Source organism: Hyposmocoma kahamanoa, unplaced genomic scaffold, assembly GCF_003589595.1.
Source record: "Hyposmocoma kahamanoa isolate Upper Pololo Valley unplaced genomic scaffold, ASM358959v1 120, whole genome shotgun sequence".
NCBI lineage: Eukaryota > Metazoa > Arthropoda > Insecta > Lepidoptera > Cosmopterigidae > Hyposmocoma > Hyposmocoma kahamanoa.
In genome coordinates, this window is record NW_020653415.1 from 2,906,306 (window position 1) to 2,930,051 (window position 23,746).

General features: G+C 35.3%; 1 protein-coding gene across 2 annotated transcripts in view; it reads left to right on the top strand.

Moving 5' to 3' along the window:
- The window catches only part of LOC113240173 (protein D2-like), a 31,394-nt gene extending 10,595 nt beyond the window's left edge, over positions 1-20,799 (top strand). The window contains exons 2-5 of one of the 2 annotated variants that reach the window (XM_026477414.1): positions 2,178-2,274; positions 10,254-10,377; positions 19,320-19,533; positions 20,514-20,799. In XM_026477414.1, coding sequence (XP_026333199.1) covers positions 2,194-2,274; positions 10,254-10,377; positions 19,320-19,533; positions 20,514-20,652 — 558 coding nt within the window. In that variant the 5' untranslated portion in view covers positions 2,178-2,193 and the 3' untranslated portion in view covers positions 20,653-20,799. Of the gene's footprint in view, positions 1-1,972; positions 2,275-10,253; positions 10,378-19,319; positions 19,534-20,513 lie in introns of those variants that run through there. The other variant, XM_026477412.1, reaches the window with a different exon arrangement.
- The last annotated feature ends 2,947 nt before the right edge of the window (positions 20,800-23,746 follow it).

A 23,746-nucleotide genomic window follows, 5' to 3' on the forward strand; every position in this document is an offset into this window, starting at 1 on the left:
TCCGAGTCACCTATAAGCCTCTTTGAAACGCTTGCCGATTGAATCCAAGGTGGCCAATTGGTATGTAGCAGAGCCATCCCATTTGTCAATCTGCTAATGTAAAAGTTGAACTCAACTACAACACGAGTGAAGAAAAACTCATAGATTTCTCACAGGTGGCATTACGGCAAAAAAGCCGATAACCAAAAAAATATTTGTAACGAAATTAGTAAGGTCTACATACAGACAATGGTTCGAGTCCTGACAGATCGAAGGATTTTTGTGTTTGCGCTGTGTTTTAATTTAATAATTATAACAATCCAATGATTTATTTAGAAAAATGCTATAAGTAGTGAAATAATACGATGTTGTTATTTTTTTATAATACTAAGTGACGAGGCGAATACGTCGTGCGCATGGTGGTAAACGACACGCCTGCTCCTAACGTGCCACTCAGAGCTTTAAATTACAAAGATCTGAGGGGCACTGCCACTGCACCCGACACCCTGACTCCTTATTACTTACACACACACACACTCTAAGTAAACCTCGAAGAAACGTTAAGTCCTTCCCGCATTGGGCCAGCGCTGTAGGCAAAGTCAAAGTCGAAGACAAATAGTCATTTATTCCATAGATAAAATGATTACACTTGAAAACGTCGTTTTTTAAGCTTCTGCTCGTTCACTACACTGACCTCTCTTGAGAAGATCGAGCAAGAAACTCTAGGTATTACTCTTTTCAAATAAACTTAAACGATATGGAATACATTTTGAATCATATTTGTGTGAAATCTAGACTCATTGTCTTTCCATACATTTTTATCTAAGACGTAGTCTTCAATTTTGTAATATGACTTTTCAATTAAAATACTTTTAATGTAAGTTTTAAACTTAGAAAACGGTAATCTTAATATATGCTCCGGAATCTTATTGTAAAAACGTGTAGAATTGCCCATAAATGAATCGTTTACCTTAGTTAAACGAAATCGGGGTACCATGAGTTATACTTAATTCTAAGGTTAATATTATGAATATCTTCTTTCTTAACGAAATTATGTATATTTTTACGGGTATACAAAATATTTGAGTGAATGTACTGTGATGTGGCATGATACCAGTCTCCTTAAACTTATCTCTGAGAGAAATCCGAGAACCTGAACGGTACACAGAACGGATCACTCGTTTTTGCAACATAAATATAGTTTGTAATATCTGCCTGACTGGTCTAACTCCAAATAAATAAAAAAAGAACCATCGAGATAAAGTTATCAGTATGCTTAAATTATGCATTAAATAATACTCCAGTAACTATGACAAAATCCAATAAACACCTAACTTTTATATTAAGTAAACATGTGACATTTATATACTTTTAGATAACAGTATTTTTGAGTGCCTAGTTTCATTTCAATCTGTGTTTATCAGCCAACGTAACCACTCGAATCTGCTGTCATAAGTCATTTTGGTTTTGATATTTCAAGTAAGTTAACTAAATCGAAGTTGCTTTTTTTGCAGTTATCCAATGCTATGTTAATAGGGTATTCTAATTAATTTCTTTTAATTGCGTAACGTACATGTAACCAAATACTGGCGCAACTCATAATTGTGTAATTGAGAAGACATGATTTGAAAGTACAAAATTATAAGAAAAATCGAATTGAGAACCTCCTCCTTTTTTTGAAATCGGTTAAAATAAATATATATTCTCGTTTATAAATGGATCACTAAGTATTATGTATAATTAAAAATAATCACATTATTAGTATTTTGAAAAATTTGCAAATCGTGTTTTCTTAATTCCGCAATATTAAGTTACTACGGTATTTTGTTTAGTGTGCGATAAATGAATAGTTTTACTTTTGTTTTGAAACAGAAAAAAAAAAACAATATTATTTTTCGCGCACTTCTGTTCTTACTTGTATCAGATGATCGTTGACGAGCTGGTTATTCAGAGACTATATAAGGCTTACTACATACCTTACACAACCGTAGTTCTCGCCGACTTCCAGCCAGTTGCAGTTCGATATTTAAATTGAAATTAATTTTTTTTATCGCCTTGCTGAATTGCATTTTTTTTAAATCACCCGATCACGATACCAGTAGAACAGTGTTGTTGTAGTAAAAAATGGCGAATATTTTTAAAATCCTAAGATGTGCCATTATTTTGTTAATAGCAGACAGCACTATGGTCAATTTTAGGGTGCTAGCGAGAGCAATGTCTACGGTGGCGAAGTGTTTTGAAGCCAATGGCGTAGTGCCTGATGTCATCCCGACGGCACCGACTGCTTTGGCCACTGTAAGTATCGTTATTTGGCTATATTTTTATGTATCGAATGTTTTTAATGTTCAAGCTTTGCACAACCAGCTTGTTTTTTTCTTACTACACTACCTTTCATACATCTTATGTTTTTTTTATAATACCAAGCGAAGTAAGTGATGGACAAGTCGTGCGCCTGGTGGTAAGCGACACGCCGATCCATAACAGTTGCAGTGCCACTCAGAGCTTTAAATCGCAAAGATATATAAGGGGCACTGCCACTGGGCCCGTCACCTTGAGACATAAGTTGACAAGTCCGATGAGCCTGTAATCTCACCAGCACCGGAACGCAGTAATGCTCACATTACTGCTTGGCGGCTGAAATAGGTAACGTGGCTACTGCTACTAAATGCTTGCTCTGTGAGTGCTGGTTGAGTAAGTCCCGGATCTCGGTAGGTAATTTGAGAAATGTATTTCTCTAAACTGGTTCTGTATTGGGTGTTCTGAATAGTGCCCCGGAATGAGTTCCGTTGCTTTGGTACTCATATTGCAGACTTACTTATCGTATCCATTTCATAGATTGGCAACCCTTATTTATTTATTTAGAGTACTTATTTCTGCAAAATTCAGTACTACAGAATCTTTATTGTTACGGATAACGTATATTGGGTAAATTTTTTCTTGATATCGTTTCCGATGCCAATTACTTTTGAATAACATATCTATTTATTTTTATTACTTATGACAACTATCCCAGAGCGTTAATGTTAGTGCACGTTATTAGATTAGTTAATAGTTGTAACGTTATAATTCATAAGTCATTTGCTTGTGTAAACACTGATTGTATATGTAGAAGTAACAGAATAAGTATAATTTTTAAGTTTTATTTATTTTTACGATGTTTGATCACCATGATATTCAATTATGATGGCCTCCGTAGTCGAGTGGCTCGCACACCGGTTTTCATGCTGTCGCCATCTCTTGAGGACTTGAGGTCCCGGGTTCGATCCACGGCCGGGTCAGTGTTGACAACTAACATTTCTATGTTGTCTCGGGCACAGACATATATTTAGATAGACGCCGCAAGTGTCCAATGTAAGTGAAATACGCTTAGTTGCCACTGCTACACTTCAGAACGAGCTCGACCGTTGTCGTAGATAAACAACAGTCGAAAACGCGAAAAATGCATAATTGTGCCATTATAAACTACAAAAGCACTATAACTGTGGGTAAACGAGTAAACAGGGACGTTTCCTTCCACGGGCAAGTCATTTTGTAATCAGATTTATTTTGAAAACAAAATTTCGAGAAAACAAATATGCAACCAAGTGTATGGTCTTATGATTTGTAATACATTGCGGCTTATACATAATGCTATACATTTGCAATCCTTTGTTAATACGACATGAATATCGAACGACCGCACTTTTGTATAATTTCTTTATTTTATTTCTAATGCATTAAGTTTCGTGGTACGTTTCCGATTTCCATAACACAAGTGCTTTAGCTACTTAGTTTGGGATCAGAACAACGTACCTATATGATGTTGTCTAATATTTATATATCTATATATGAATTCTTTTCTCTAGTTTGTAATAATTATTAATACAAAGATCGAACACTAAGAAAAATTACCTTTGAAAATTCTGTATTCAAACCAGCGTCCTCCAGCAAACCGCGCCAGATGCTATGCCAGCTAAGCCACGGAACGAACTAACAGACCTCACGAATGTATCTATGCGCTTGTAGCAGGTCTTTGCTTTTAGTTTGTAAAGGTCTGACATGGTTTGCTGGAAGACGTTGATTCGAATCCATCCGGATCGAGGATTTTTTATTAGTGTTGGATCTTGTATTAATAATTAAAATAAGTATAGTTTCGCGGTGTTCAGCTAAATATTTATATCACACAAACATTTTAAAGACATCTATTTAGTAACATGCACTAAATAGAAAAGTAAATTATGTAAGTATAACATTTTTTTGTTTAGTCGACTACAAGTACATTGTTACAATAGCACCCATTTTGATAATATTTTTTTATTATTTGCACTAATTGCTCGACGCTGTTACTTACCATTGTGATTTGTCTTTAGCGACTGAAAAATAAATAACAGGTTTGACAAAAGCAGCCTCAACAACATGGCCGCTACTATAAAACTAACTATAAAAATCTGTCCGCCCTTGATTGAAAACCCTTTACTTTACGTAGATAGAAGAAAACGACGAGAAAGAAACAAAGACGAAAGAAAGAGAAACGAGAGTATATTACCAGACATAGAGACGAAATAATAAAGGTTCCATTCGGTGGTGTGGGAAAAACAGCAAAACATCTAATTGAGTTCTTGGGTTTTCGCGATTGTTACACGTAGGAAATGAAACTATTTTTCCGGATTTAAATCGCGTATATTTATTTTTTCAAACAAACCGACGTTTCGACAGTCAACCGTGGCCATGGGTCCTGTAAAGGGTCCGAAACGTCGATTTTAAACCGGAAAAATAGTTTCATTTCCTATAATATTAGAGTCAATATTACATTATTTCCTTAAGTCGATCACTGGAATAGATTGTGGCGACTAGAATAGATAAAGGAATGCTGAGGTGGTTTGGGCATGTATAGTGGAAAGATGTAAGAAGATTTACCAAATGGTGGAATTATCGCGTAACATACATACAAAAAAAAAACATAGACGAATTGAGAACCTCCTCCTTTTTTGAAGTCGGTTAATAAAAGAAGTTGTATGAAAAGGGTAGTGATGTATGTGAGGCTCGAAATTTGTGTCAGGGTAGAGTAAGGTGGCGTTCCATGGTCTCTGCCTGCCATTCGTGAGGGACAAAGGCGTGAGTTTATGTATGTAGGGAAGTCGATTCCCAGAAAAAGTAAGTTCACAAGCGCACTTATTTCGTATCAGGAAATATATGGTCCGAAGAAATATATGTAAAACGGCCCTATACAAAAATAGCGTTGTTGATATGGCACCCAAAATATTTAATAAAATTCCAGACGCAATAAAAAATCTTAGTGAAATGCAATTCAAGCATGTATTAAAACAATTATTAATTGACAAATGTTACTATAGCATAGAAGAATATTTCAATGATAGTTTCTTAGAATAGGTAAATGCTGACAGTTGGGTACCATTTAGTTATTAATATTTTTAGACTTTTTAATTATTATTAGTTTTTTGACATTGTATACATTTTTCTTTTATTTTGACATTACATTTTTATTTAATTGACTTCGTATGCCACTTTGGCTTATTGCAGGGATTCCATAAAATTATTATTATCATCTATATCATGTACCTCTAATAACGAATGAATAAATAAATGAATCGATCAACGGCTGACAAAAATAAGCGACACATTTTGTCGCTTGTTTACAAGTGACTGAAACGACGATAAAGCCGAAATGAACCGATCGTCTTTATTTAATTCTCGATGACTAACATAATACCGTCTGGTAGTGGATTTTGTTTATTCGCTACAGTTGCAAATAAATGATTACTAATAATGACGTCCTACAGTCCTGCTTTTATTACTATTACTAACAAAGGGTATTTTGTCCTTTCCCCCAGCATCCGCTCGAAGTAAATATTACCTTCTATTTACTGTAAGTGAAGCACTTGGTGAGTTTTACTAGTCATTGGACGAGGATGTCCTGGGTCTGTATAGTTTATATATTTACCTAAACTTCAAGCAATACATACACATGAAGTAGATAACACCTCCCCCGAAATCCCGGAATAAAATAAAAAAAGGCAGAAATTAAAAAAAAAACAAAGTTCTAGTCAGGTGACCTTAGGAATTTCTTTGAATTATTAGTAGCTCAGTTGGTAAGAGCGGTAACCTCCGTTTGGCAAACAGACGCTGGTTCGAGTTCCGTCGCATCGAAGGAAGTTTCGTGTTTGTTCGACCTTTGTATCAATAATAATACCTATAGTCTGTCTTTTGAAGACGAAGTAAAATTTCATTTATAGGTTGTAGGTCAGTTGTCTTAAAATGTTAAATAGTTATGTAGTTGTTGTCGATAGTTGTATCGATACATTGTGAAAGAAAGCAACATTTTGCCAAAAATGACTGAATTATGAATGTTACGGCGTTCTAATGATTACCAATTGCGTTATTGCCTTCTTTATTCTTATTTTGACAGTTGGCCTACTAGTATCGAGATGCATTTTTATTCATATTCTATTTTATTCATATATTTTAACAAGAATAGTCGGATTTGATTATCTATTTTGAATTTAAATGAAAAACTTTAAAATGTGTCTTTGCATTTTTCATAAATATGGGTCTTACTGTGTATGTATGTATGAACTTACGAAAATTGGCAATTCAAATGAACTTGTGCACGGTAATCGGATGAATAATGGGTCGAGGATAATTTAAATGAAACAAGTTATTTATTCCATAAGCCAATATTTAGTCGATAAAATATTTATCGATTGCATTCACGAGCTGCTCGCGCGGGCAACACTTTTGCGTATGGAACTGTCATTTTACTCCGTCTTCAAAAAAGACAGACTAGTGGAGAATATTCACAAAAATAATATTTGAATATCGTGATTGTAAAAATATCATTGTACCTGAAAAATCTTCGCATAAATGAAGATTTAATCTTGACAGCTGGGAAAACCATGTAATGACGTCGCATTTGTGCATTTGAGTGATCAGGTGTAAAAACAATTTCGGAATGTCGTCTTAGTACTTTCGAAAGAATGTGCAGCTGACGAACAGTTCACACCTCACCTAATTGATATAATTCGACCGTAGGAAACAAACGTGGCTTGTTAATGTGCATGATAATGCAATCATTTGTATCTCGTTAGGTCTAGAGCATATAATAGATGTAGTACGTAAGCCTTGTTATTTTAGTAAATCACGCCTTTGGTATAATAAAGCCATAGCTGTAAAAATTGAGATTCCACTGAGGCAATATTGCAATTGCGATAATATTTGCTTTTCTGCTAAAATCCAGGTGCAATACTTGCAATGGCACCTGAATATCACAATAGAGTGTCAGTGGAATACTGACTGGTATTAGTTTATTTAATCACTGGTCCATGGTCCTACTCAACAGGAACCCGTCAAACGCGAAGCTTGTCTTAAGTAGGACCATGAACCAATTACTAAAAAGGCCTGCAAACCTCCATACTAATGAGATCGTAACTCTTGAAAAAGGTAAAAAAAAAAGGTTCCTTATGTTTAGATAACGCTGACAATAGCCTGGATATGTTTATATTATGTAAATGGTAGTGAGTTTTTTCCTTGTAATATTATTAAAGTATTGACCATGAGCTATAATAATTATTTTCTGGCATTGTGCGTTACAAACTAATTTATAAATTAACGCTATTAATGATAGATCGCGCTAATCCTGAACAAAATAAAAGAATAGCCGGCAACTATTCAATATAATACAATAAGCACCATCATCGAGTATATAACCAGAAATAGAGACGAAATGTCATTTAATTTGTTTGAAAACTATTCTGCCATATCATTACTGTGACAACTGCGCTCCGATTGGCTAGCCCGAGTTCGAAACAATTGACGGGTGTCGTGAATTGTTTCACTTCAAATCGACAATTAACATGAGCTTTGCTATAATGGACGAAAATTGCAAAATTACATATTTAATATTTAATTACCGATAAAATTTGATTCCGTTTGTTTTGTAATTAGATGTTTTGCTGTTTTCCCCCACACCACCGAATGGAACAGCATGCCATTGTTAGAGATATTATCTTTATTACAATAAATACAGAATACTTTTTGGAATATACGGAGACGTACACACAAACGTTTGTTGTTGGCGTTGTCTATTATAGACAGCGCCAACAACAAACAAAAATATAATATTTCGGTGCAAACGAGAGTTGATATTTATACGTGATGTATCACTGATGAGTTACCAGGGATGTATGGCCCTTATTTCGTCTCTATTTCTGGTCATATACTCGACAAGCAGCATATACTTGATTTATTGGTTATCATTACAAGTTAAAGTAGCTTTTGATACATTGTAGTTCGTCAAGTATTTACAAAAATAGCTATTTGGTGTTCGTAGCGACATCTGGTATACCAATAGAGGTACTAAATACTCGACTACGCATTTGTACCGCGGTTAGCAGTGCTCTTGAATTATTGGTTTAATTATTTTAACTGCCTCCGTGACCAAACGGTTAACACGCTAGTTTACCACGCAGAGGTGTCGGGTTCGATTCCCGGGCCGGGGAAAATATTTGTATAATCTATATTTATTTCTCTCGTGATTTTGAGTGTACTTTGTGCTTGTCTATGTGTGTGTTCATGGCACCCGCGGTGCAGGGTTTCCCTATCACGGGGCTATGCGTGTACGCATTATTGCGTTATTATTATTGCTCTAAAGGTGTCACGTAGCGAAAGTACGGATACAGAATCGAAAATACCTATGCTATAATAGCCTACTAAATCTGACTAATGAAACCAGGGGCTCACTACGAATAAAAGGAACCTAAGCACGCGCTCAGAGAGGTGAAAATAACGTGGCCCGCTATGTGCAGTCGTGCGGAACCTAATGCTGGGGTTGTACAAGAAGTGTAATGTAAATGAAAGACCTGTCCGAGTGCTTGCATATACACTTAGCGGTAAGCATTTATCGCGTAACCTCGAGCGAGTGAGAGAGTCCAGGCAAAATGCTTAAACACATATTGCGTCCTACAAAAGAAAAGGACTTTTCCGCGAAGGAACCAATGTCAAACCGTCCAGCCTTTTACCATAGGATAGTTACTGATTTTTCATTGTGTCGATGGCATACGCTATATTGCCGTCACATAGGAAAAGAATTTGCCAATCAGCGTACTTCCTGATTTTTGCGGCAGACATACAGGGAGGCCGGAGTACGTTGCGGAGAGGCCCCTTTCGAGCACCCCAGTTTTTAACCCTCTTTATGTAATAAACACTCTGGTACTTATACTAAAAAAGAAAACAACACCTATTACCCGGTGTCATATATGGAATTCCCTCTACTATGGGTACCAGAGCATTGGTATATTGGACCGGACCGCAGCAGACCAGAACCAATTTAAAAAAAATCCCACATTGGTCCTACCGGAAATCGAACGCTTGTCATCCACCACCAAGGTCATATAACGATTTGTACTACAATTTCCTGTAAATTACAATCGTTACTTTTTTTATAATGCTTAATGCAGCTATTACCAACAAGATATAAATTTCTAATGATCTAATGGGATGGTTATAGAGATCATTTTTGTTAACTACGTCATTTACACTTATATATTTGTTATAAATTCACATCATTAAAATCCTTGTACATCCGACAGATACAATTCTAACCTAATGTGTATAAACTAAAATTGAAATAAAAAGAAATATCTATTAATAATGAAATACATAGCGAAGCAAGCAAAGGGCCTTATGACTAATATACACGAAATTTAATAGAAAAGAACGTTAAAAAAACTTATATATCGTAAATTAGGTTATACATTGGCTAAAGTATATGTATAATTGATTAAGTTAAGACAGTTCAGATTGATTACAATGAAATAAATTGTTATTTCTATTAAATATTATGTTTAGGTGTTTTTTTCCCTAATAATAAAATGCGTTCAGACCAAGGGCGCGTTCTCATTATGTCGTGACGACAGATAGTCGTGCAATTTAAAGTGTTGTGGATTGTATATTTAAATGAATTGTTTACATGTAGCACAACACGATTAACTGTCGTTCACGACTTTTTTTCTCTAGTGGGAAACCCTGTGTCGCGGGTGCCACGCACACATGTACAATCACAAACTACACCCAATCTCACGAGATAAATAAATGTAGGCCGTATAAATATTTCTCTCGGCCCGGGAATCGAACCTCTGCGTGGCAGATCAGCATGGTAATCGTTCGGCCACGTAGGCAGTTTATAATGCTTTTATATTTTGATTGTACCTTATTTAGTTATACTCTGTATAATTTATTGTTTTGGCTATCCATTCTAAACAAACAGAAATTTTGTCCAGGTAAGGTACCCAAGCGGTGTAGAGGTGAAAGAGGGCAATGAACTGACTCCAACTCAGGTGAAAGATATCCCTACAGTGACATGGGATGCCAGTAATAACGAGCTCTATACATTGGTAATGACTGGTACGTACAATTTGTTCTTTATTGATTACTATAGGAAATGAAACTATTTTGTTTAGATCTAAAGCGTGTGTATTTGTTTTCCAAACAAACCAACCATGGTCCCATGGTCACGGCTGACTGAGATGGTAATGTCATCAACCAGGGCAAGGGCGCTAAGTTGCAAATTTTCTTTAAACTTTTAGTCATTGTAATTCCAGTGAGATTCCACTAAGATCATATTGCAATTATGATGGTAAGTATTTGTTGCGCTGAAATTTAGTTGTAATAGCAGTTGAGTGTCAGTAAAATAGCAGTGGTGGCATTCATTCAATCATTACCGATCGATGTTGTTTTACTAAAGCTGTCATGGACATTGTTAAGCAGCAGTCATAGATATAGAAAAAAAGGGGAGATTTGGTATGGGGGCGTGGTTCGTATCGCTTCGATATGATCAAAATGATCATATTGTATCTCGTAAAACGTGAAAATGCCAAGTTGTAGCGATACACCTTGTAAAAATTGGAGTAAAAACAAAAATTTTAAAACCAGTGAGATAACATTAACATTAACAGGCCTGTGGCATTTTTAGTTAATAATTCTATTATAATTCAATGATTTCTTTTTATCACCATAGAAATTTCTAGACTCAAATATAGTCATGTTCCTTTACGATGACTGATGTTTATCGACAATGAATTTTTACTGAAATTTTGAATTTCTTATATGATTTTTGTAATTAAAGTCCCTAAAATATCGAAGCGAAAAGCATTCACGTTAAATTGATTTATTTTATTTTATTATTATTATTTTCGTATTTATTTTAAACTAGCGAAAAGCATTCACGTTAAATTGATTTATTTTATTATTATTATTATTATTATTATTATTATTATTACTAAACATTTTATTTTTTACTTTAACACAACTCATATTTCGGACAACCGTTTCAATTTCATGTCAATTTGTATGTTGCTGTTGCTTGAAGAAAAATATACATATGTGTATTATTGTTTTAGATAATTTAGATATTTCAATTCCATTATAGTCGTAGCTTAAACGTAGAGTATTTTTATTTTTTAAGTTTTTCCAATGAGTTCAAAATAAAAGAAAGAGAGGTTGGATTGAAGCTGCAGGAAAATCGAAAGATTGGTTTTCTTATCTGACTTTTTAAAATTTCCATAGCAAATGCATTTAAAAAATAAACAAAATAAAATCGGCTTTATTTTACATGTGCATGCAAAATAAATTAGAAACTATTATAGAAAACTACATAAATCCTTAAAAAAAAAACAACATAATTTCATTTATTAAATTCGTTGATGGTCCGAGTTTACTCTTGACAGTGACAGTTTCACAAACTCGTGGTAACGTATAATGGAAAACTGACACTGGCGACGATTGCCATATTTTTTATATTATTCTTATAAAACTGACACTGGCCCAAGCCTAGTGGTCGCCATTAAGAAAATAATAATAATTTATATTAATTTTATAATACACCACCAGTAAAGGTATAGTATGAAAAATGGAGTATTTTTTAATATTAAATGCCACATGGCCACATGGTTTCTAACTATCGATTAGGTAGTACCACATCCCTCGTTGAGTAGCGTCAGTTTAAGGTTAATAAGGTTAACAATTCACGAAGCGGTTTCCACCCGCGCCCGCCGGTTCTGCTACACAGCGGTTTTATTTCAATACTCACGACCGCAAGTCGCGCGATTAATAGAGAACTCACCCCGCATGCGCCTGCACCACATTCTGCTATTACCCCGCCGCGGCAACCGCGAGCAAACGTCACCACTACAGGCGTAAAACGTGCCATGAAATGTGCTACTAATTTTACATACTTAACTATTATAATATATGTATAATATATTCTACTGATGCCATCCCGCGGCAGACGCGGGTGAAAACCGCTCCGTGAGTTCTTAGTGTAACGAAAAATGAGTTTCAGCGCCATCTAACGTGTAATAGTTAGCTATTACATACTAGTAGCACTTTTACTAAATGCCACCTGATGGCGAATGGCTTAACCAGGATGAAAGAAATGCTGAAATATAATAATAATAATAATAATAAAATTGTTTATTCAGTAACATAATGTACAGAGAAAACTAAAGACTACTTATGCGATTTAATGTAAAAATAACACATGTACCTGAACTAGGAAATTCCTGTATTTCAAGTAAAAAGTACTACTAATTATAAACGTGGATACTATTAATATTATAAATACTTTTTAGGAGAATCTTATGAAATAAAATTAAACAATTAAACAATAAATTGCCAATCAAAAAATGTACACTTAAACAAGACAACATTTATTTTAGATAATAAATAAATTCTCTGTATCCTCATAGGACATATTTTGAAGAGCTTCTTGGAGAATTTTCTTTACCTTAAAGCAACAGAAATTATAAATGGAATATTTGGCGTTTAATTTATTGTACAAAAATGGTCCAAGAAACACAAAAAATCTTGAAATAAAAGTATGTTTTGATGATATAATTTTGGGGCAGACAATATCTTTTCGTCTTTTATTCGTGTTTTCAGTAATATATGGGAGTAATACGTGCTGTTTGAGGACTGTGGACTTAATAAATAATTGCCTTACAGTTAATACTTCACATGACTTATACAGAAGGTCAGTGGGGTAACGGAAAGGGCGGTAGGTAGAAACCTTTAGGACAGCTCGCTGGGCTCTTTCAATGATTAGTTAAGTAGTTTTAGCTATACCACCCCATGATGTAATGCAGTAAGTAATTAATGATTGGCATAATGCATAATAAACTTGCCTGATTATTTTAAAATCAGCAGAAACGCGTAGTTTTTTAAACACAAACATTAACTTACGGAGTCGGGCGCTTAGTACTTCGATATGGTGTTTAAAGGATAGGATGTCATCTAATATAACACCTAAATACTTTATCTTGTTAGTAATAGCAATGTCTGGACATTTACACAGGTTGTTAGTAGGCTCAAAACAATGGTGAGCATATAGTTTAGGGTTAGATATAAATGACTTTGATTTCCGCATATGGAATTGCATAAAACAAGTTTTATCCGTATTTAGTGTTAGCAAATGATGTTGGAGCCAGTTATTTACTATATTGAATCCACGCTGTGCATAGTCGTATACCTCCTTGTCAGAGTTTGCAGAAAAGAGTAGAACAGTATCATCAGCATAGGATATGATCTTTCCACCTTGTAAATCTAGGTTACAAAGGTCATTAATGTAAATCAGAAAAAGTGTTGGTCCTAAAATACTTCCTTGAGGAATTCCAAATAAAGTGCACTTCAGATCAGAACTGTGAATGTCACCTTTAACACATTGGGATCGGTCCTCCGGGTAGTTTTCGAGTAATTTAAGCTGTATGCCCCTTATACCAAGCGATTCAAGCTTCTGTAACAGCACAGGGATGTAAACTGTATCAAAAGCCTTCGCTAGGTCTAGAAAAATACCCACAGTTTTGTTACCCTTGTCTAGTTCCCTTGCTACAAAATTCGTAAGGTGATGCACGGCGTCAAATGTCGATAATTTAGATCTAAAACCGAACTGTGTTTTAGATAATATGGAATGTCTCTCCAAATACAAGACAAGTCTATTGTTAATAAGTTTTTCTAATATTTTAGATATTGCTGGCAGTAACGAAATAGGTCTATAATTAGTTATTCGTTCTTGGTTACCAGATTTATGTACCGGGACCACAACAGCTTTTTTTAAACACGTGGGGAATATTCCTTTTGTTAAACATTTTTGCAAAATGAGCGTAAGCGGTGAAAGTAGAATGTGCCTGAATTGTTTTAGTATTTTGTTAGATATGTTATCACAACCAGTAGCACTATCGATTTTTAAGCTTACAATTATTCTTTCAACCTCACTTTCATCCGTATCTAATATTACAAATGATCCCAGAGACTTACTACAGATTGATTGAGAGCAACGTGGTTGAGTAAGCGGAAAACTCTGGATTTTTTGTGCCAGATTTTTACCTGCATTAACGAAAAATTCATTTGCTTTGTTAACAGCAATACAATCAGATGATTGGCTTTTTAATAATCCTGTAGATGATTTATGCTGTTTCGATATGTAGGTTACCTTTTTTATATATTTCCAAACCTTTTTACTGTCTGTACCAGCTTTTTCCAATTCTTTTTTATCATAACAGCTTTTAACTTTTTTAAGCAGGTCGTTACAAAAGTTCCTATATCTTTTGTATGATATTTGTAGAATTAAATTAGCTGGATTACTTTTTGCCTTCATATGTAGTTTATCCCTATGACGCATACAGCGAATAAGTCCTGGTGTAATCCAAGGTGTGATATTGTAATTTTTACTATTTAATCGCATGACCTTGCTATTACTTAATATTGATTACTGTACATTATTTACTAAGTAAGACATACAATAATCCGCGTCGTCAGAATTATAAACTGGGTTAAAGTCAATGTTGCATAAATCTTCTTCAAGTTTATTTATATTAATTTTAGAAATTATTTGCGTGCGAGTTGAATTAAGCAATTTACAATTTAAGGTTAGTAGGCCAGCTTTATGATCGGTTATTGTAGAGTTAGTAACTAATGTTATTGATTTCAAAATAGATTTAAGCATAATATGGTCTAAGCAAGAGCCGCTTTGATGTGTAGGGAGAGTGTGGGCGGGTAGTAAACAATGAAAAGAGCATAGGTTTAGGTATTCTTGCGCACAGGAATCGATGCTATGTGGGAGAATGTTTATGTAATATTGTAATATAACTCTTACTTAAGTGACTGTAAGTTTAATTTTGTTAAATTTTAAAATTGTGTTATGTCGTTTTCACGTTTTAAGCCCTACCCTATCAAAATCTTTTAAGTTATGGTAGTAGATAATAGAGCGTAAAGTTTGAATTACACACAAGCTAAAAAGTGGCGACATCGGTACCCGATCTTACATAGCTTAATTACATATCTCCCCTTTTTTCTATAGCTATGGCAGCAGTAGAGCTCCTTGTGAAAGAGTTCGTCCAGGGAAATATGCCATCTTATCTATTTCTGCCGCCAAGCAATAATGTCAGCATTACTACGTTCCGGTTTTGAAGGATAAGGTGAAGTTACAGGCACGTGGGACTTGTCACCTTATGTCTCAGGGTGATGGGCGCAGTGGCAGTGCGCCTCAATTCTTTGCGATTTAAAGAGCTGAGTGGCACTGCAACTGTTATGGACAGGCGTGTAGCTTACTTTCAGGCGCACCATTTGTTCGTGCCGTCACTTGATATTATAAAAAAATCCTATTCATGTCTTAATTTTTATGGCGTTTAATCAGCAATTTAGTCTTCAAATTCAATATATATAATATTAGTAGACGTGGTCGCTCACGAAGGCCTCACAAGAAGGCTCAAGGTCACTCAAAGGGCAATGAAAAGGGCTATGCTCGGAGTTTCGTTACGAGATCGAATGAGTGATGAGGATATCCGCAAGGGAACCAGAGTAACCGACATACTAACCCTAAGAATTGCAAAATTGAAGTGGCAATGGGCAAGGCACATTGCTCGTAGAACAGATGGCTGATGGGGCCGAAGAGTTCTCGAGTGGCGACCGCGCAACAGAAGACTCGGCGCGGACTTATGATCTGATGAAGGATGCGGGAATCCGCTGGATGCAAGCGGCGCAGGACAGGTCGTTGTGGCATTCCTTGGGGACGGCCTATGTTCAGCAGTGGACATCTATTGGCTGAAATGATATTAGTGGACTACACCACAGACGTGCCAGCGACTCGCCATTGAATAGCTGGATACCAAATATGATGATGTTAAAAAACGAGTCCAGGAGTCTACATTTATTACCTCGACTCAATTTGGCAGGACTCGGTGGCCTAAAATACTCACGTGTCCGAGTCGCGTTGAACTCGAGTCTTAAAAGAACTCACTCAGACGACAAGCATGTTTAAATTTTATTGAACATCTTTTAATATCCAGAAATTATAAAAGAAAGAAGATATAATACTTAATTATATTACAGTAATTATACTATAGTTCAACACACCACACCACAACATCGCCGCTCAGTAGGTACTTCCAGACTCAAGCTCGACTCGTTACATAAATAGACTCGAGCACTAATGTCAAACTCGAGTCTATTTGGAAACTCGTGAATCGTGAATTGGAGTCGAGTCCTAAAATGTAGATTCGCGGACTCGAGTTTTTTTACAATACTAAGCAAAATCCTGACACTCCATCGACACACAACTGAGATGATTTAAAACTAGCAGACTTATGGCACACTTATATGTAATATGAAAAAATAGTCCCATTTCTTGTTTGACAATCGCGAAAACCTATGAACTGGATGTTGGTTACTACCTAGTAGCAATAGTACCTATAATTGTAACGGGAAAAAGATTTTGGACTCGCTACTATTTTATAATGTACAGAAATCACAATGTTGCTGGGCTAAATTGTTATCTAAGTAAGTTTAAAAGTATGTAAGAAGTTGAAATCTGTTCAGCAGCGGATGTCCATGTATGAAAGTGGAACCACCCTTTGCATTGGCACTAGATTCCGAATCTGTTAACCTTTTTATTGTAAATGTGCTTATGAATAAATGTCTTATTATTATTATAACTTTGCGTACCATTACTTAGACACGTATTATATTTGTACAGTTTCTATATCGAACAATTAAAAAAAAAAGTAAGTGCGCATATCACCTTCATGTCACTTGATGGTAAGGGACGATGAGGTCGACGATGGAGCATTTACATCTAAGCAATACCTGCGCACTCTCGCCTAGAAAAGGTCACCAGTTGTACCGTTCAGGGTCTGCAAACAGGGAATTCCACACAATAGCCCTTCACCACATACACGTGGAAGCGAAACGCTACGAACAAATCCTTGGAATATCCACTACATAAGGGTGGAACCCTGTCTACGTCTAGTCCCCCGATGATGGAAAGGGGACGACGTAATTAAATCGTGCAGTTCCCTCTTTTTTTATTTCTTTACCTAAATGGACTACGAAGCTAGACTGGTGTCGGTACACGTATTTGTGAAATCTGACAAAGGAGAAACAAACCTCATTTTCAGATAGCCACTATTACTTTTCGAATTTATACAATGGTAATTATGGGTTACCAACGAAACTCAAGATTTGAATGCTGAGGTGTGGCCAACACAACAGGATGAAATAAATTAGTCTCTTTAGAAGTTAACCTAGCTAGTGATATCATTATCCAATAAAACGGACCTAGTCAGACGGAGGTCTACAAATTGCCTAAAGAGATTCACCTTGAAATGGGATCTGGGACATGGAAAGTATTAAACTGGATGGAGCAAATGCTGATAAAATTGTTCATTTAATGGGGATCCTTTCGTTGGGCCGGTTAAATCAGGACAGTTAGTTCTGAAACTAGATTTGCGTTGATTGTAGCACTCGTAGACCTGCGAAGACCATTAAGATTTTTTTGGATAAAAAAGTTACCCAAAACAATAATTATTAACACTTTGAGATCAGCTACAAAACTTTTTAATTTATTTCTGCCTCGATGGGACGCCCGCTTGTTTGTTCGCAAATAGATCACGCAAAATTTTATAGGACACTCGTTAATATACCATAGCCATTGTAATCTAATCGTACGCCATAAGCCAGTCTTGTTTCCCTTTATCGTATTTATGGCGTACCCTATAATGCTTGCTATAATGGTGAAAAGATTTGCCAAAATTTTTGACAAAATATTTTTTTGTAATATCGTAAAAAAACATAACCCAGTTTTAGAATACTGAAATTGTTTAATGATATTTCAGTTATGCATCGTTAGGGTAAGTTCCGATAAGTCGAATACGTTAACTAATTTTAACTGTTTTTCAAAAGAGAATTTTGTGCTTTATTTTTTTTTATTAAGACGGATTTTTGACCATTTGTCACTTAGCCACGTTTTAGTAAGTGGAAGGCAGATATGGACAAGTACCCAACGATAAAATAAACTTCCACGACACAGTCCCTATAGATCGTCGTGATATAGGAACGGGCTAGACGCGTCAGTCGTCTAACAATAAATAAAACGTTACGACACAATAAAAACGCGTACTTAGAACGTATCGTAATTATATAAAAAAGTCGTGAACGAGTTAATCGTGTTGTACTTTATGACTATGTTATATTATGTTTAAGTTATATCTCTCACGCGGCAGCAGATATGGACAAGCGCCCGAGCTACAAAGTTTTTGTCGTAAATCGAGTTTAATACATAATTGCGCGGTGGATATTTTATTTTTTATTCTGCTCAGAATAAAAAATAAAAAAATCGTGACAATTGACAAATCCGAACAAAAAGTTAAAAAGCCGGACATGCCAGGACTATGCGGACGGATGGTAACCCTACTTGTCGATTATACCTATTTATTTTACATAAATGACAGAAATATAAAAGAAATATCGAATTTTTCAATGTGGACATGACAATTTTGCATTTCAATAAAACATAATAATTAAGATATCGAGCTGAATTTATTCCAAGTGTACTACACACACATCGACACCGGAAAAGTGTAACGTCTAACGTGCATTTGGACAATAATACAGGCGAACGATTTAAAGTAATTTTTGAAGAAAAAAATCGTTTCAAAGTTTCAGCTTTTCCTTATACACATATTAGAGTGGTTACACACGGCGAGTTTTAGCAGCGATGCAAACGCGCGTTCGCTGGCATCGCTGCTTAAAATCGCGCGCGAGTGTAAATGTAGACGATTAGCGACTTATTACTACCGAGTTATTATTTCTTAAAAAAACTTTAAAACGCTCTCCTGTAATATTTTCCAAATGCTCGTTAGACGTTTTACCTTTCCAGTGTCGACATGTTAGTTACGTTTAAGAATGGAATTCGATCTCAATCATATGACCGCGAGCACGGTTAACCAGGTTTCCGTCGTAGTGTGGATTAAGCCGGAAACAGAATATAAAAGCTAATAAACTTCTACCTTTTCCAGACCCCGACGCACCATCCCGCAAAGAACCAAAGTTCCGTGAATGGCATCATTGGCTAGTCGGCAACATTAAGGGCAACCAGGTTGGGACTGGAGAGACTCTGTCCGCTTACATCGGCTCTGGTCCACCGGAGGGTACCGGCCTTCACCGTTACGTCTTCCTGGTCTACAAACAGCCTGGAAAACTTAGCTTTGATGAACCTAGACTGACTAATACGTAAGTTTATATAATTTTTTATATATGATATTAAGTGTGCAGTGATACGCAAAGATCTGAGGGGCACTACCACTGCGTCCGTCACCTTGACACGTAAGTTGACAAGTCATAGTCATTTATTGATAACAAAAATTTTACAATAACGAATAATCAAATTGATTTAAGTATAAGAAATAATTAATACGATAATTATATCTTAATAGTAATTCACTAAATCATTATAATATTAAAAATAAGCTATACAAAAACAATAACAAAAAATAAAAATACAAGAAAATATTATCAAAAAGTCCTTCTTGCTTGTAATTTTAAATGCATCTTTATCCCTCAAAACCGAAACGCAATAATGCTCTTCTTACTTTTTTTCCTGCGCCAACTCTTTCACAAGGAGCTCTACCGTACTAAACTAAACTTCTTTCTTAGTAACATACAATGATATATTAAAAACCCTTTTTTTCCACAACTCCAAACAACATTGAGCCAGGTGGCGGACTATCACATAAATACTCTCGTTAGAGGAGACCCGTTTCCGGTAATGGGACGTGGAATAGGTTGATAATACAATAATAACATGTAATAATGTGCAAGGGTTTTCAGGGTGTGCAAATTCCCTGTACTATGAGTACCAGAGCACTCTGGGGCACAACCCAGAACACCCAGACAAGAACAAAAAAAAAGTTCATTTCCCAAATTGGTCCTACCAAAAATCGAACTCGGGATCTCCTCATCCAGCGCCTGCAATCCAAACTGCTAGGCCACCGAGGCCGTCAAATGGTTATGATTATTATTTATTTATTTATGGAGCATTGGCTATAGACCTTAAAAAGATAACGAATGATAAAGAAACTCAAAACGTAATTAATATACATACTATAAAAACTGTAACTACAAAAACCCGCTATTTTTTTTTCTCTCTCAAATGATAATGTGTTTGTGTTTTGTATGATTTGTACTGCACCTCTACTTTTTTTATTCTGCAGCTCTGGCGACAATCGCGGTGGGTTCTCGATTGCAAAATTCGCCGCGAAGTACAACTTGGGCGACCCGGTGGCTGGCAACTTCTACCAAGCCCAGTGGGACGATTACGTGCCCATCTTATACAAACAATTGGGCGCTTAAATCTTAACAAAGACACGGTAGTAACTGCTTAAAGTATCTGGTTTGGTCCATACACATCGCACGAAAATGCCACCAGTGTACTGACAACCGTTCATTGAACACATCAGGTCCCTGTACCTTGTCCAACATTTTATTTTATTTTTGACATAAGCATGCCTACGAAGTTTCATAATTATTGACGGGCAACCATAGACATGGATGATTTTTTTTCTTTATATAGTGAAGCGACGTGCTCTTTGGCTTCAATATTTATCGAGCCGACAGGTTATGTAACGAAGATTATTGAAGATTATTTAAGTTGATAAATTTTGGTACCTGTCTATTATAAAGAAATGAAATAAATTATAAATAACTATATTAAATTATTTTTGTTTAATATAATGAATCGTCGGCTTCTTCTCCATATGAACGAGACTCATCACTGGAATCCTCAGTAGCATTAATTATTAATTCTTGAGTACACAAATTGTCGAACGCAACATCACGATCCCATTCACATTCACGATTAAAACTTCTTCATAAATAAAACCGATTGTTATAAAAAATCGAATCGGAAACGCATTAGGACGTCACTTATTGATTAGAATTCGAGCTGTCGAAAGCGAGATAAATGGTTGGACGGAGTATACAAATTTTCTCAAACCAATGTTCGTTGTTATTCCATTGACTACCGAGATTATATTGCGAATATGATAATACTTGTTATTCTGCTAAAATCCTTAGTTTGACCATGTTAAGTTAAGCAAAAATTGTCAGCGCGGACATCGATCTGGCTTCGATCTAGACACGTTCCATTAAACAAATTTTTGTATTTGATGAGATTTCTGAGGATGACATCATTTGCCACCTATTAGGATGTGGATTTCTTGGTCGTTCCAAGCCTAAAGGCTTGGACGCTTGGAGGCTTGGAAGGCAGCATGATGACTATCTAAAATTTTCCATACATAATTTATGGTGACACTACAGTTTTTCTCAAGATACTAATTTATCGACTATCTTTGTGACGAACAGCTTCCATGTGTTTTCCTGATAGTATGTTGCTTAGCAGTGACCATAATTTATTTTATGATTTCCATTTTACTATTCTTATCATTGACACTTGCATATAGAGACTCGCCTGTTCATAACAGTTGATTCAACCGATTAATCCATACTAAAGTTTTGTGTGGAATTGGAATGGAATGGAAACGGCACCTAAATCGGACTCTATTAAGCAGTTTCAGTTACTTCTGGGGAAATTGATAATTTAGGGCAACTCAGTTCTATTACTGACGCCTTGTTTTCGTTATCACATTTTTTCTTGTAATAAGTTAAGCCAATATGGTTTCTAACATTTCACGTTTGCTTGTGTGTACAAAAATTTATTATTTTTTGTTTCCAAATAACTTCAGCTAGGGCTATATGAATTTTGTGTTACTATATCTGTTATAATATATTTACACCATATATAAAATCTTATTTTGTTTAGCAATATGAAGGACTCAAAGTTTTTACCGACTGTACAAGTGTAACTTATTGAATTTTATATATTTTGAATTTTATATGTAACATAAACAGGTGCTTTTAGCCTGTTAAAACATTGGTAATGTTAGTATAGCATTATTGTTGTATTGCTATTAGTTTTCAACAGGAGTATGCTCAATTACCTATGTGAAGTTAAATGGCATTTTTTATAAAAATCTTAGCACCTCAAATAAACCTTATATTTTATATGTAGAAAGTATAAAATTATTGAACTGATGTAATCACTAGCATTGAGAATGTTGCATTTTAGATGTATTAAGAATATTGTCTTCGGTACAAAGTATACATTTTTCAAATATATTTCATGTTTTTATTTTTTATGTGCATCCCGTGGATCGTCCATAATATGACAACTAAGGTAAAATGTCATGTGTTGGACTTGTTGCAAGAAGCAATTTAAAAAAATTAAAAAGAAAAAAGTAGATTGGGTCGGTTTATCCGCGTTCCTTATTCCAGCGTGATCATGGTTGAGTTTTTTAAATTTGACTAGCCAGAAAAAAGTCGCTATTTAGTCGGTTCTAGTCGCAAAAAACTAGTTAAAGTGTCTAAGTTATAAGGGTGTTTTACTGTCCACGCCGGAATAAGCTTATTACAGCCGCACCATTTCTCAATCTCGAGAACCACAACACCTAGCTGAGGCCTAATTACACTAAAAGAAGTCTCGATTCAGTCGTTTCTAGTCGTAAAAAACTAGATTTAGTCATTAGTTGCGAAGTTATTAAGGTGTTTTACTGTCCACGCTAGAATAAGCTTATTCTGGTGGCACTATTTCCCAATCTCGAGAACCACATAATTTAGATCTGATTGCACCCAGAAAAAGTAATGAATTAGTGTGTTCGGCTCGCGAAATTTTAGAATTAAAGAAAGAAAGAAAATACGTTTGTTTACCACAAAAGACAAAAAAACAGAAGACGGAACAAAACAGAACTAAAACAAAACATTCAACTCGTCCTTTGGTTAATTCTAGTATCAATGAGTTTCTTTTGAAGCAATTGTAATTTTGTTTTACTTTACTTCCTTGTATTTAGACCAGTTAACTACTTTATTTTGTGACCGTCAGGATGGCTGGTCGCCTGTGGGGTCTGGCACTGAGTGTATATTCAAGAATTGCTACCTATTTGCTACTATTTGCTACCTTTTCTAAATAATTGCTACCTATGATATATTCTGAGAAATAAAAAAAAAATTTTGACCAGCCATTCTGACGTCAGGATGGCTGGTCGCCTTTTTATTCAGCATGAAGGGAGCAGATTTTCTAGAAGTATATACCAATAATTGCTACCTATTTGCTACCTTTACGAATTATAGGTATACGCTTCATATCTACATTAGTTAAAAAAATATAACTGATTGAAAATTTTACGATTTTGTTCATACTTTTGCTAAAAAATTAAAACTATATAATTTTTTTACAAATATATAATTACAACTAAAGTCGTTGTTAATATTGCGTTATGATGGTTACCTACCCTCTCGGTTTTAGACATTAGCAATCTCACCAGACTAGTTCACCACGAAGTAATTGTTGAACGCCTGCCCTTTATATTATGGCAATAAAGCACTAAAAACT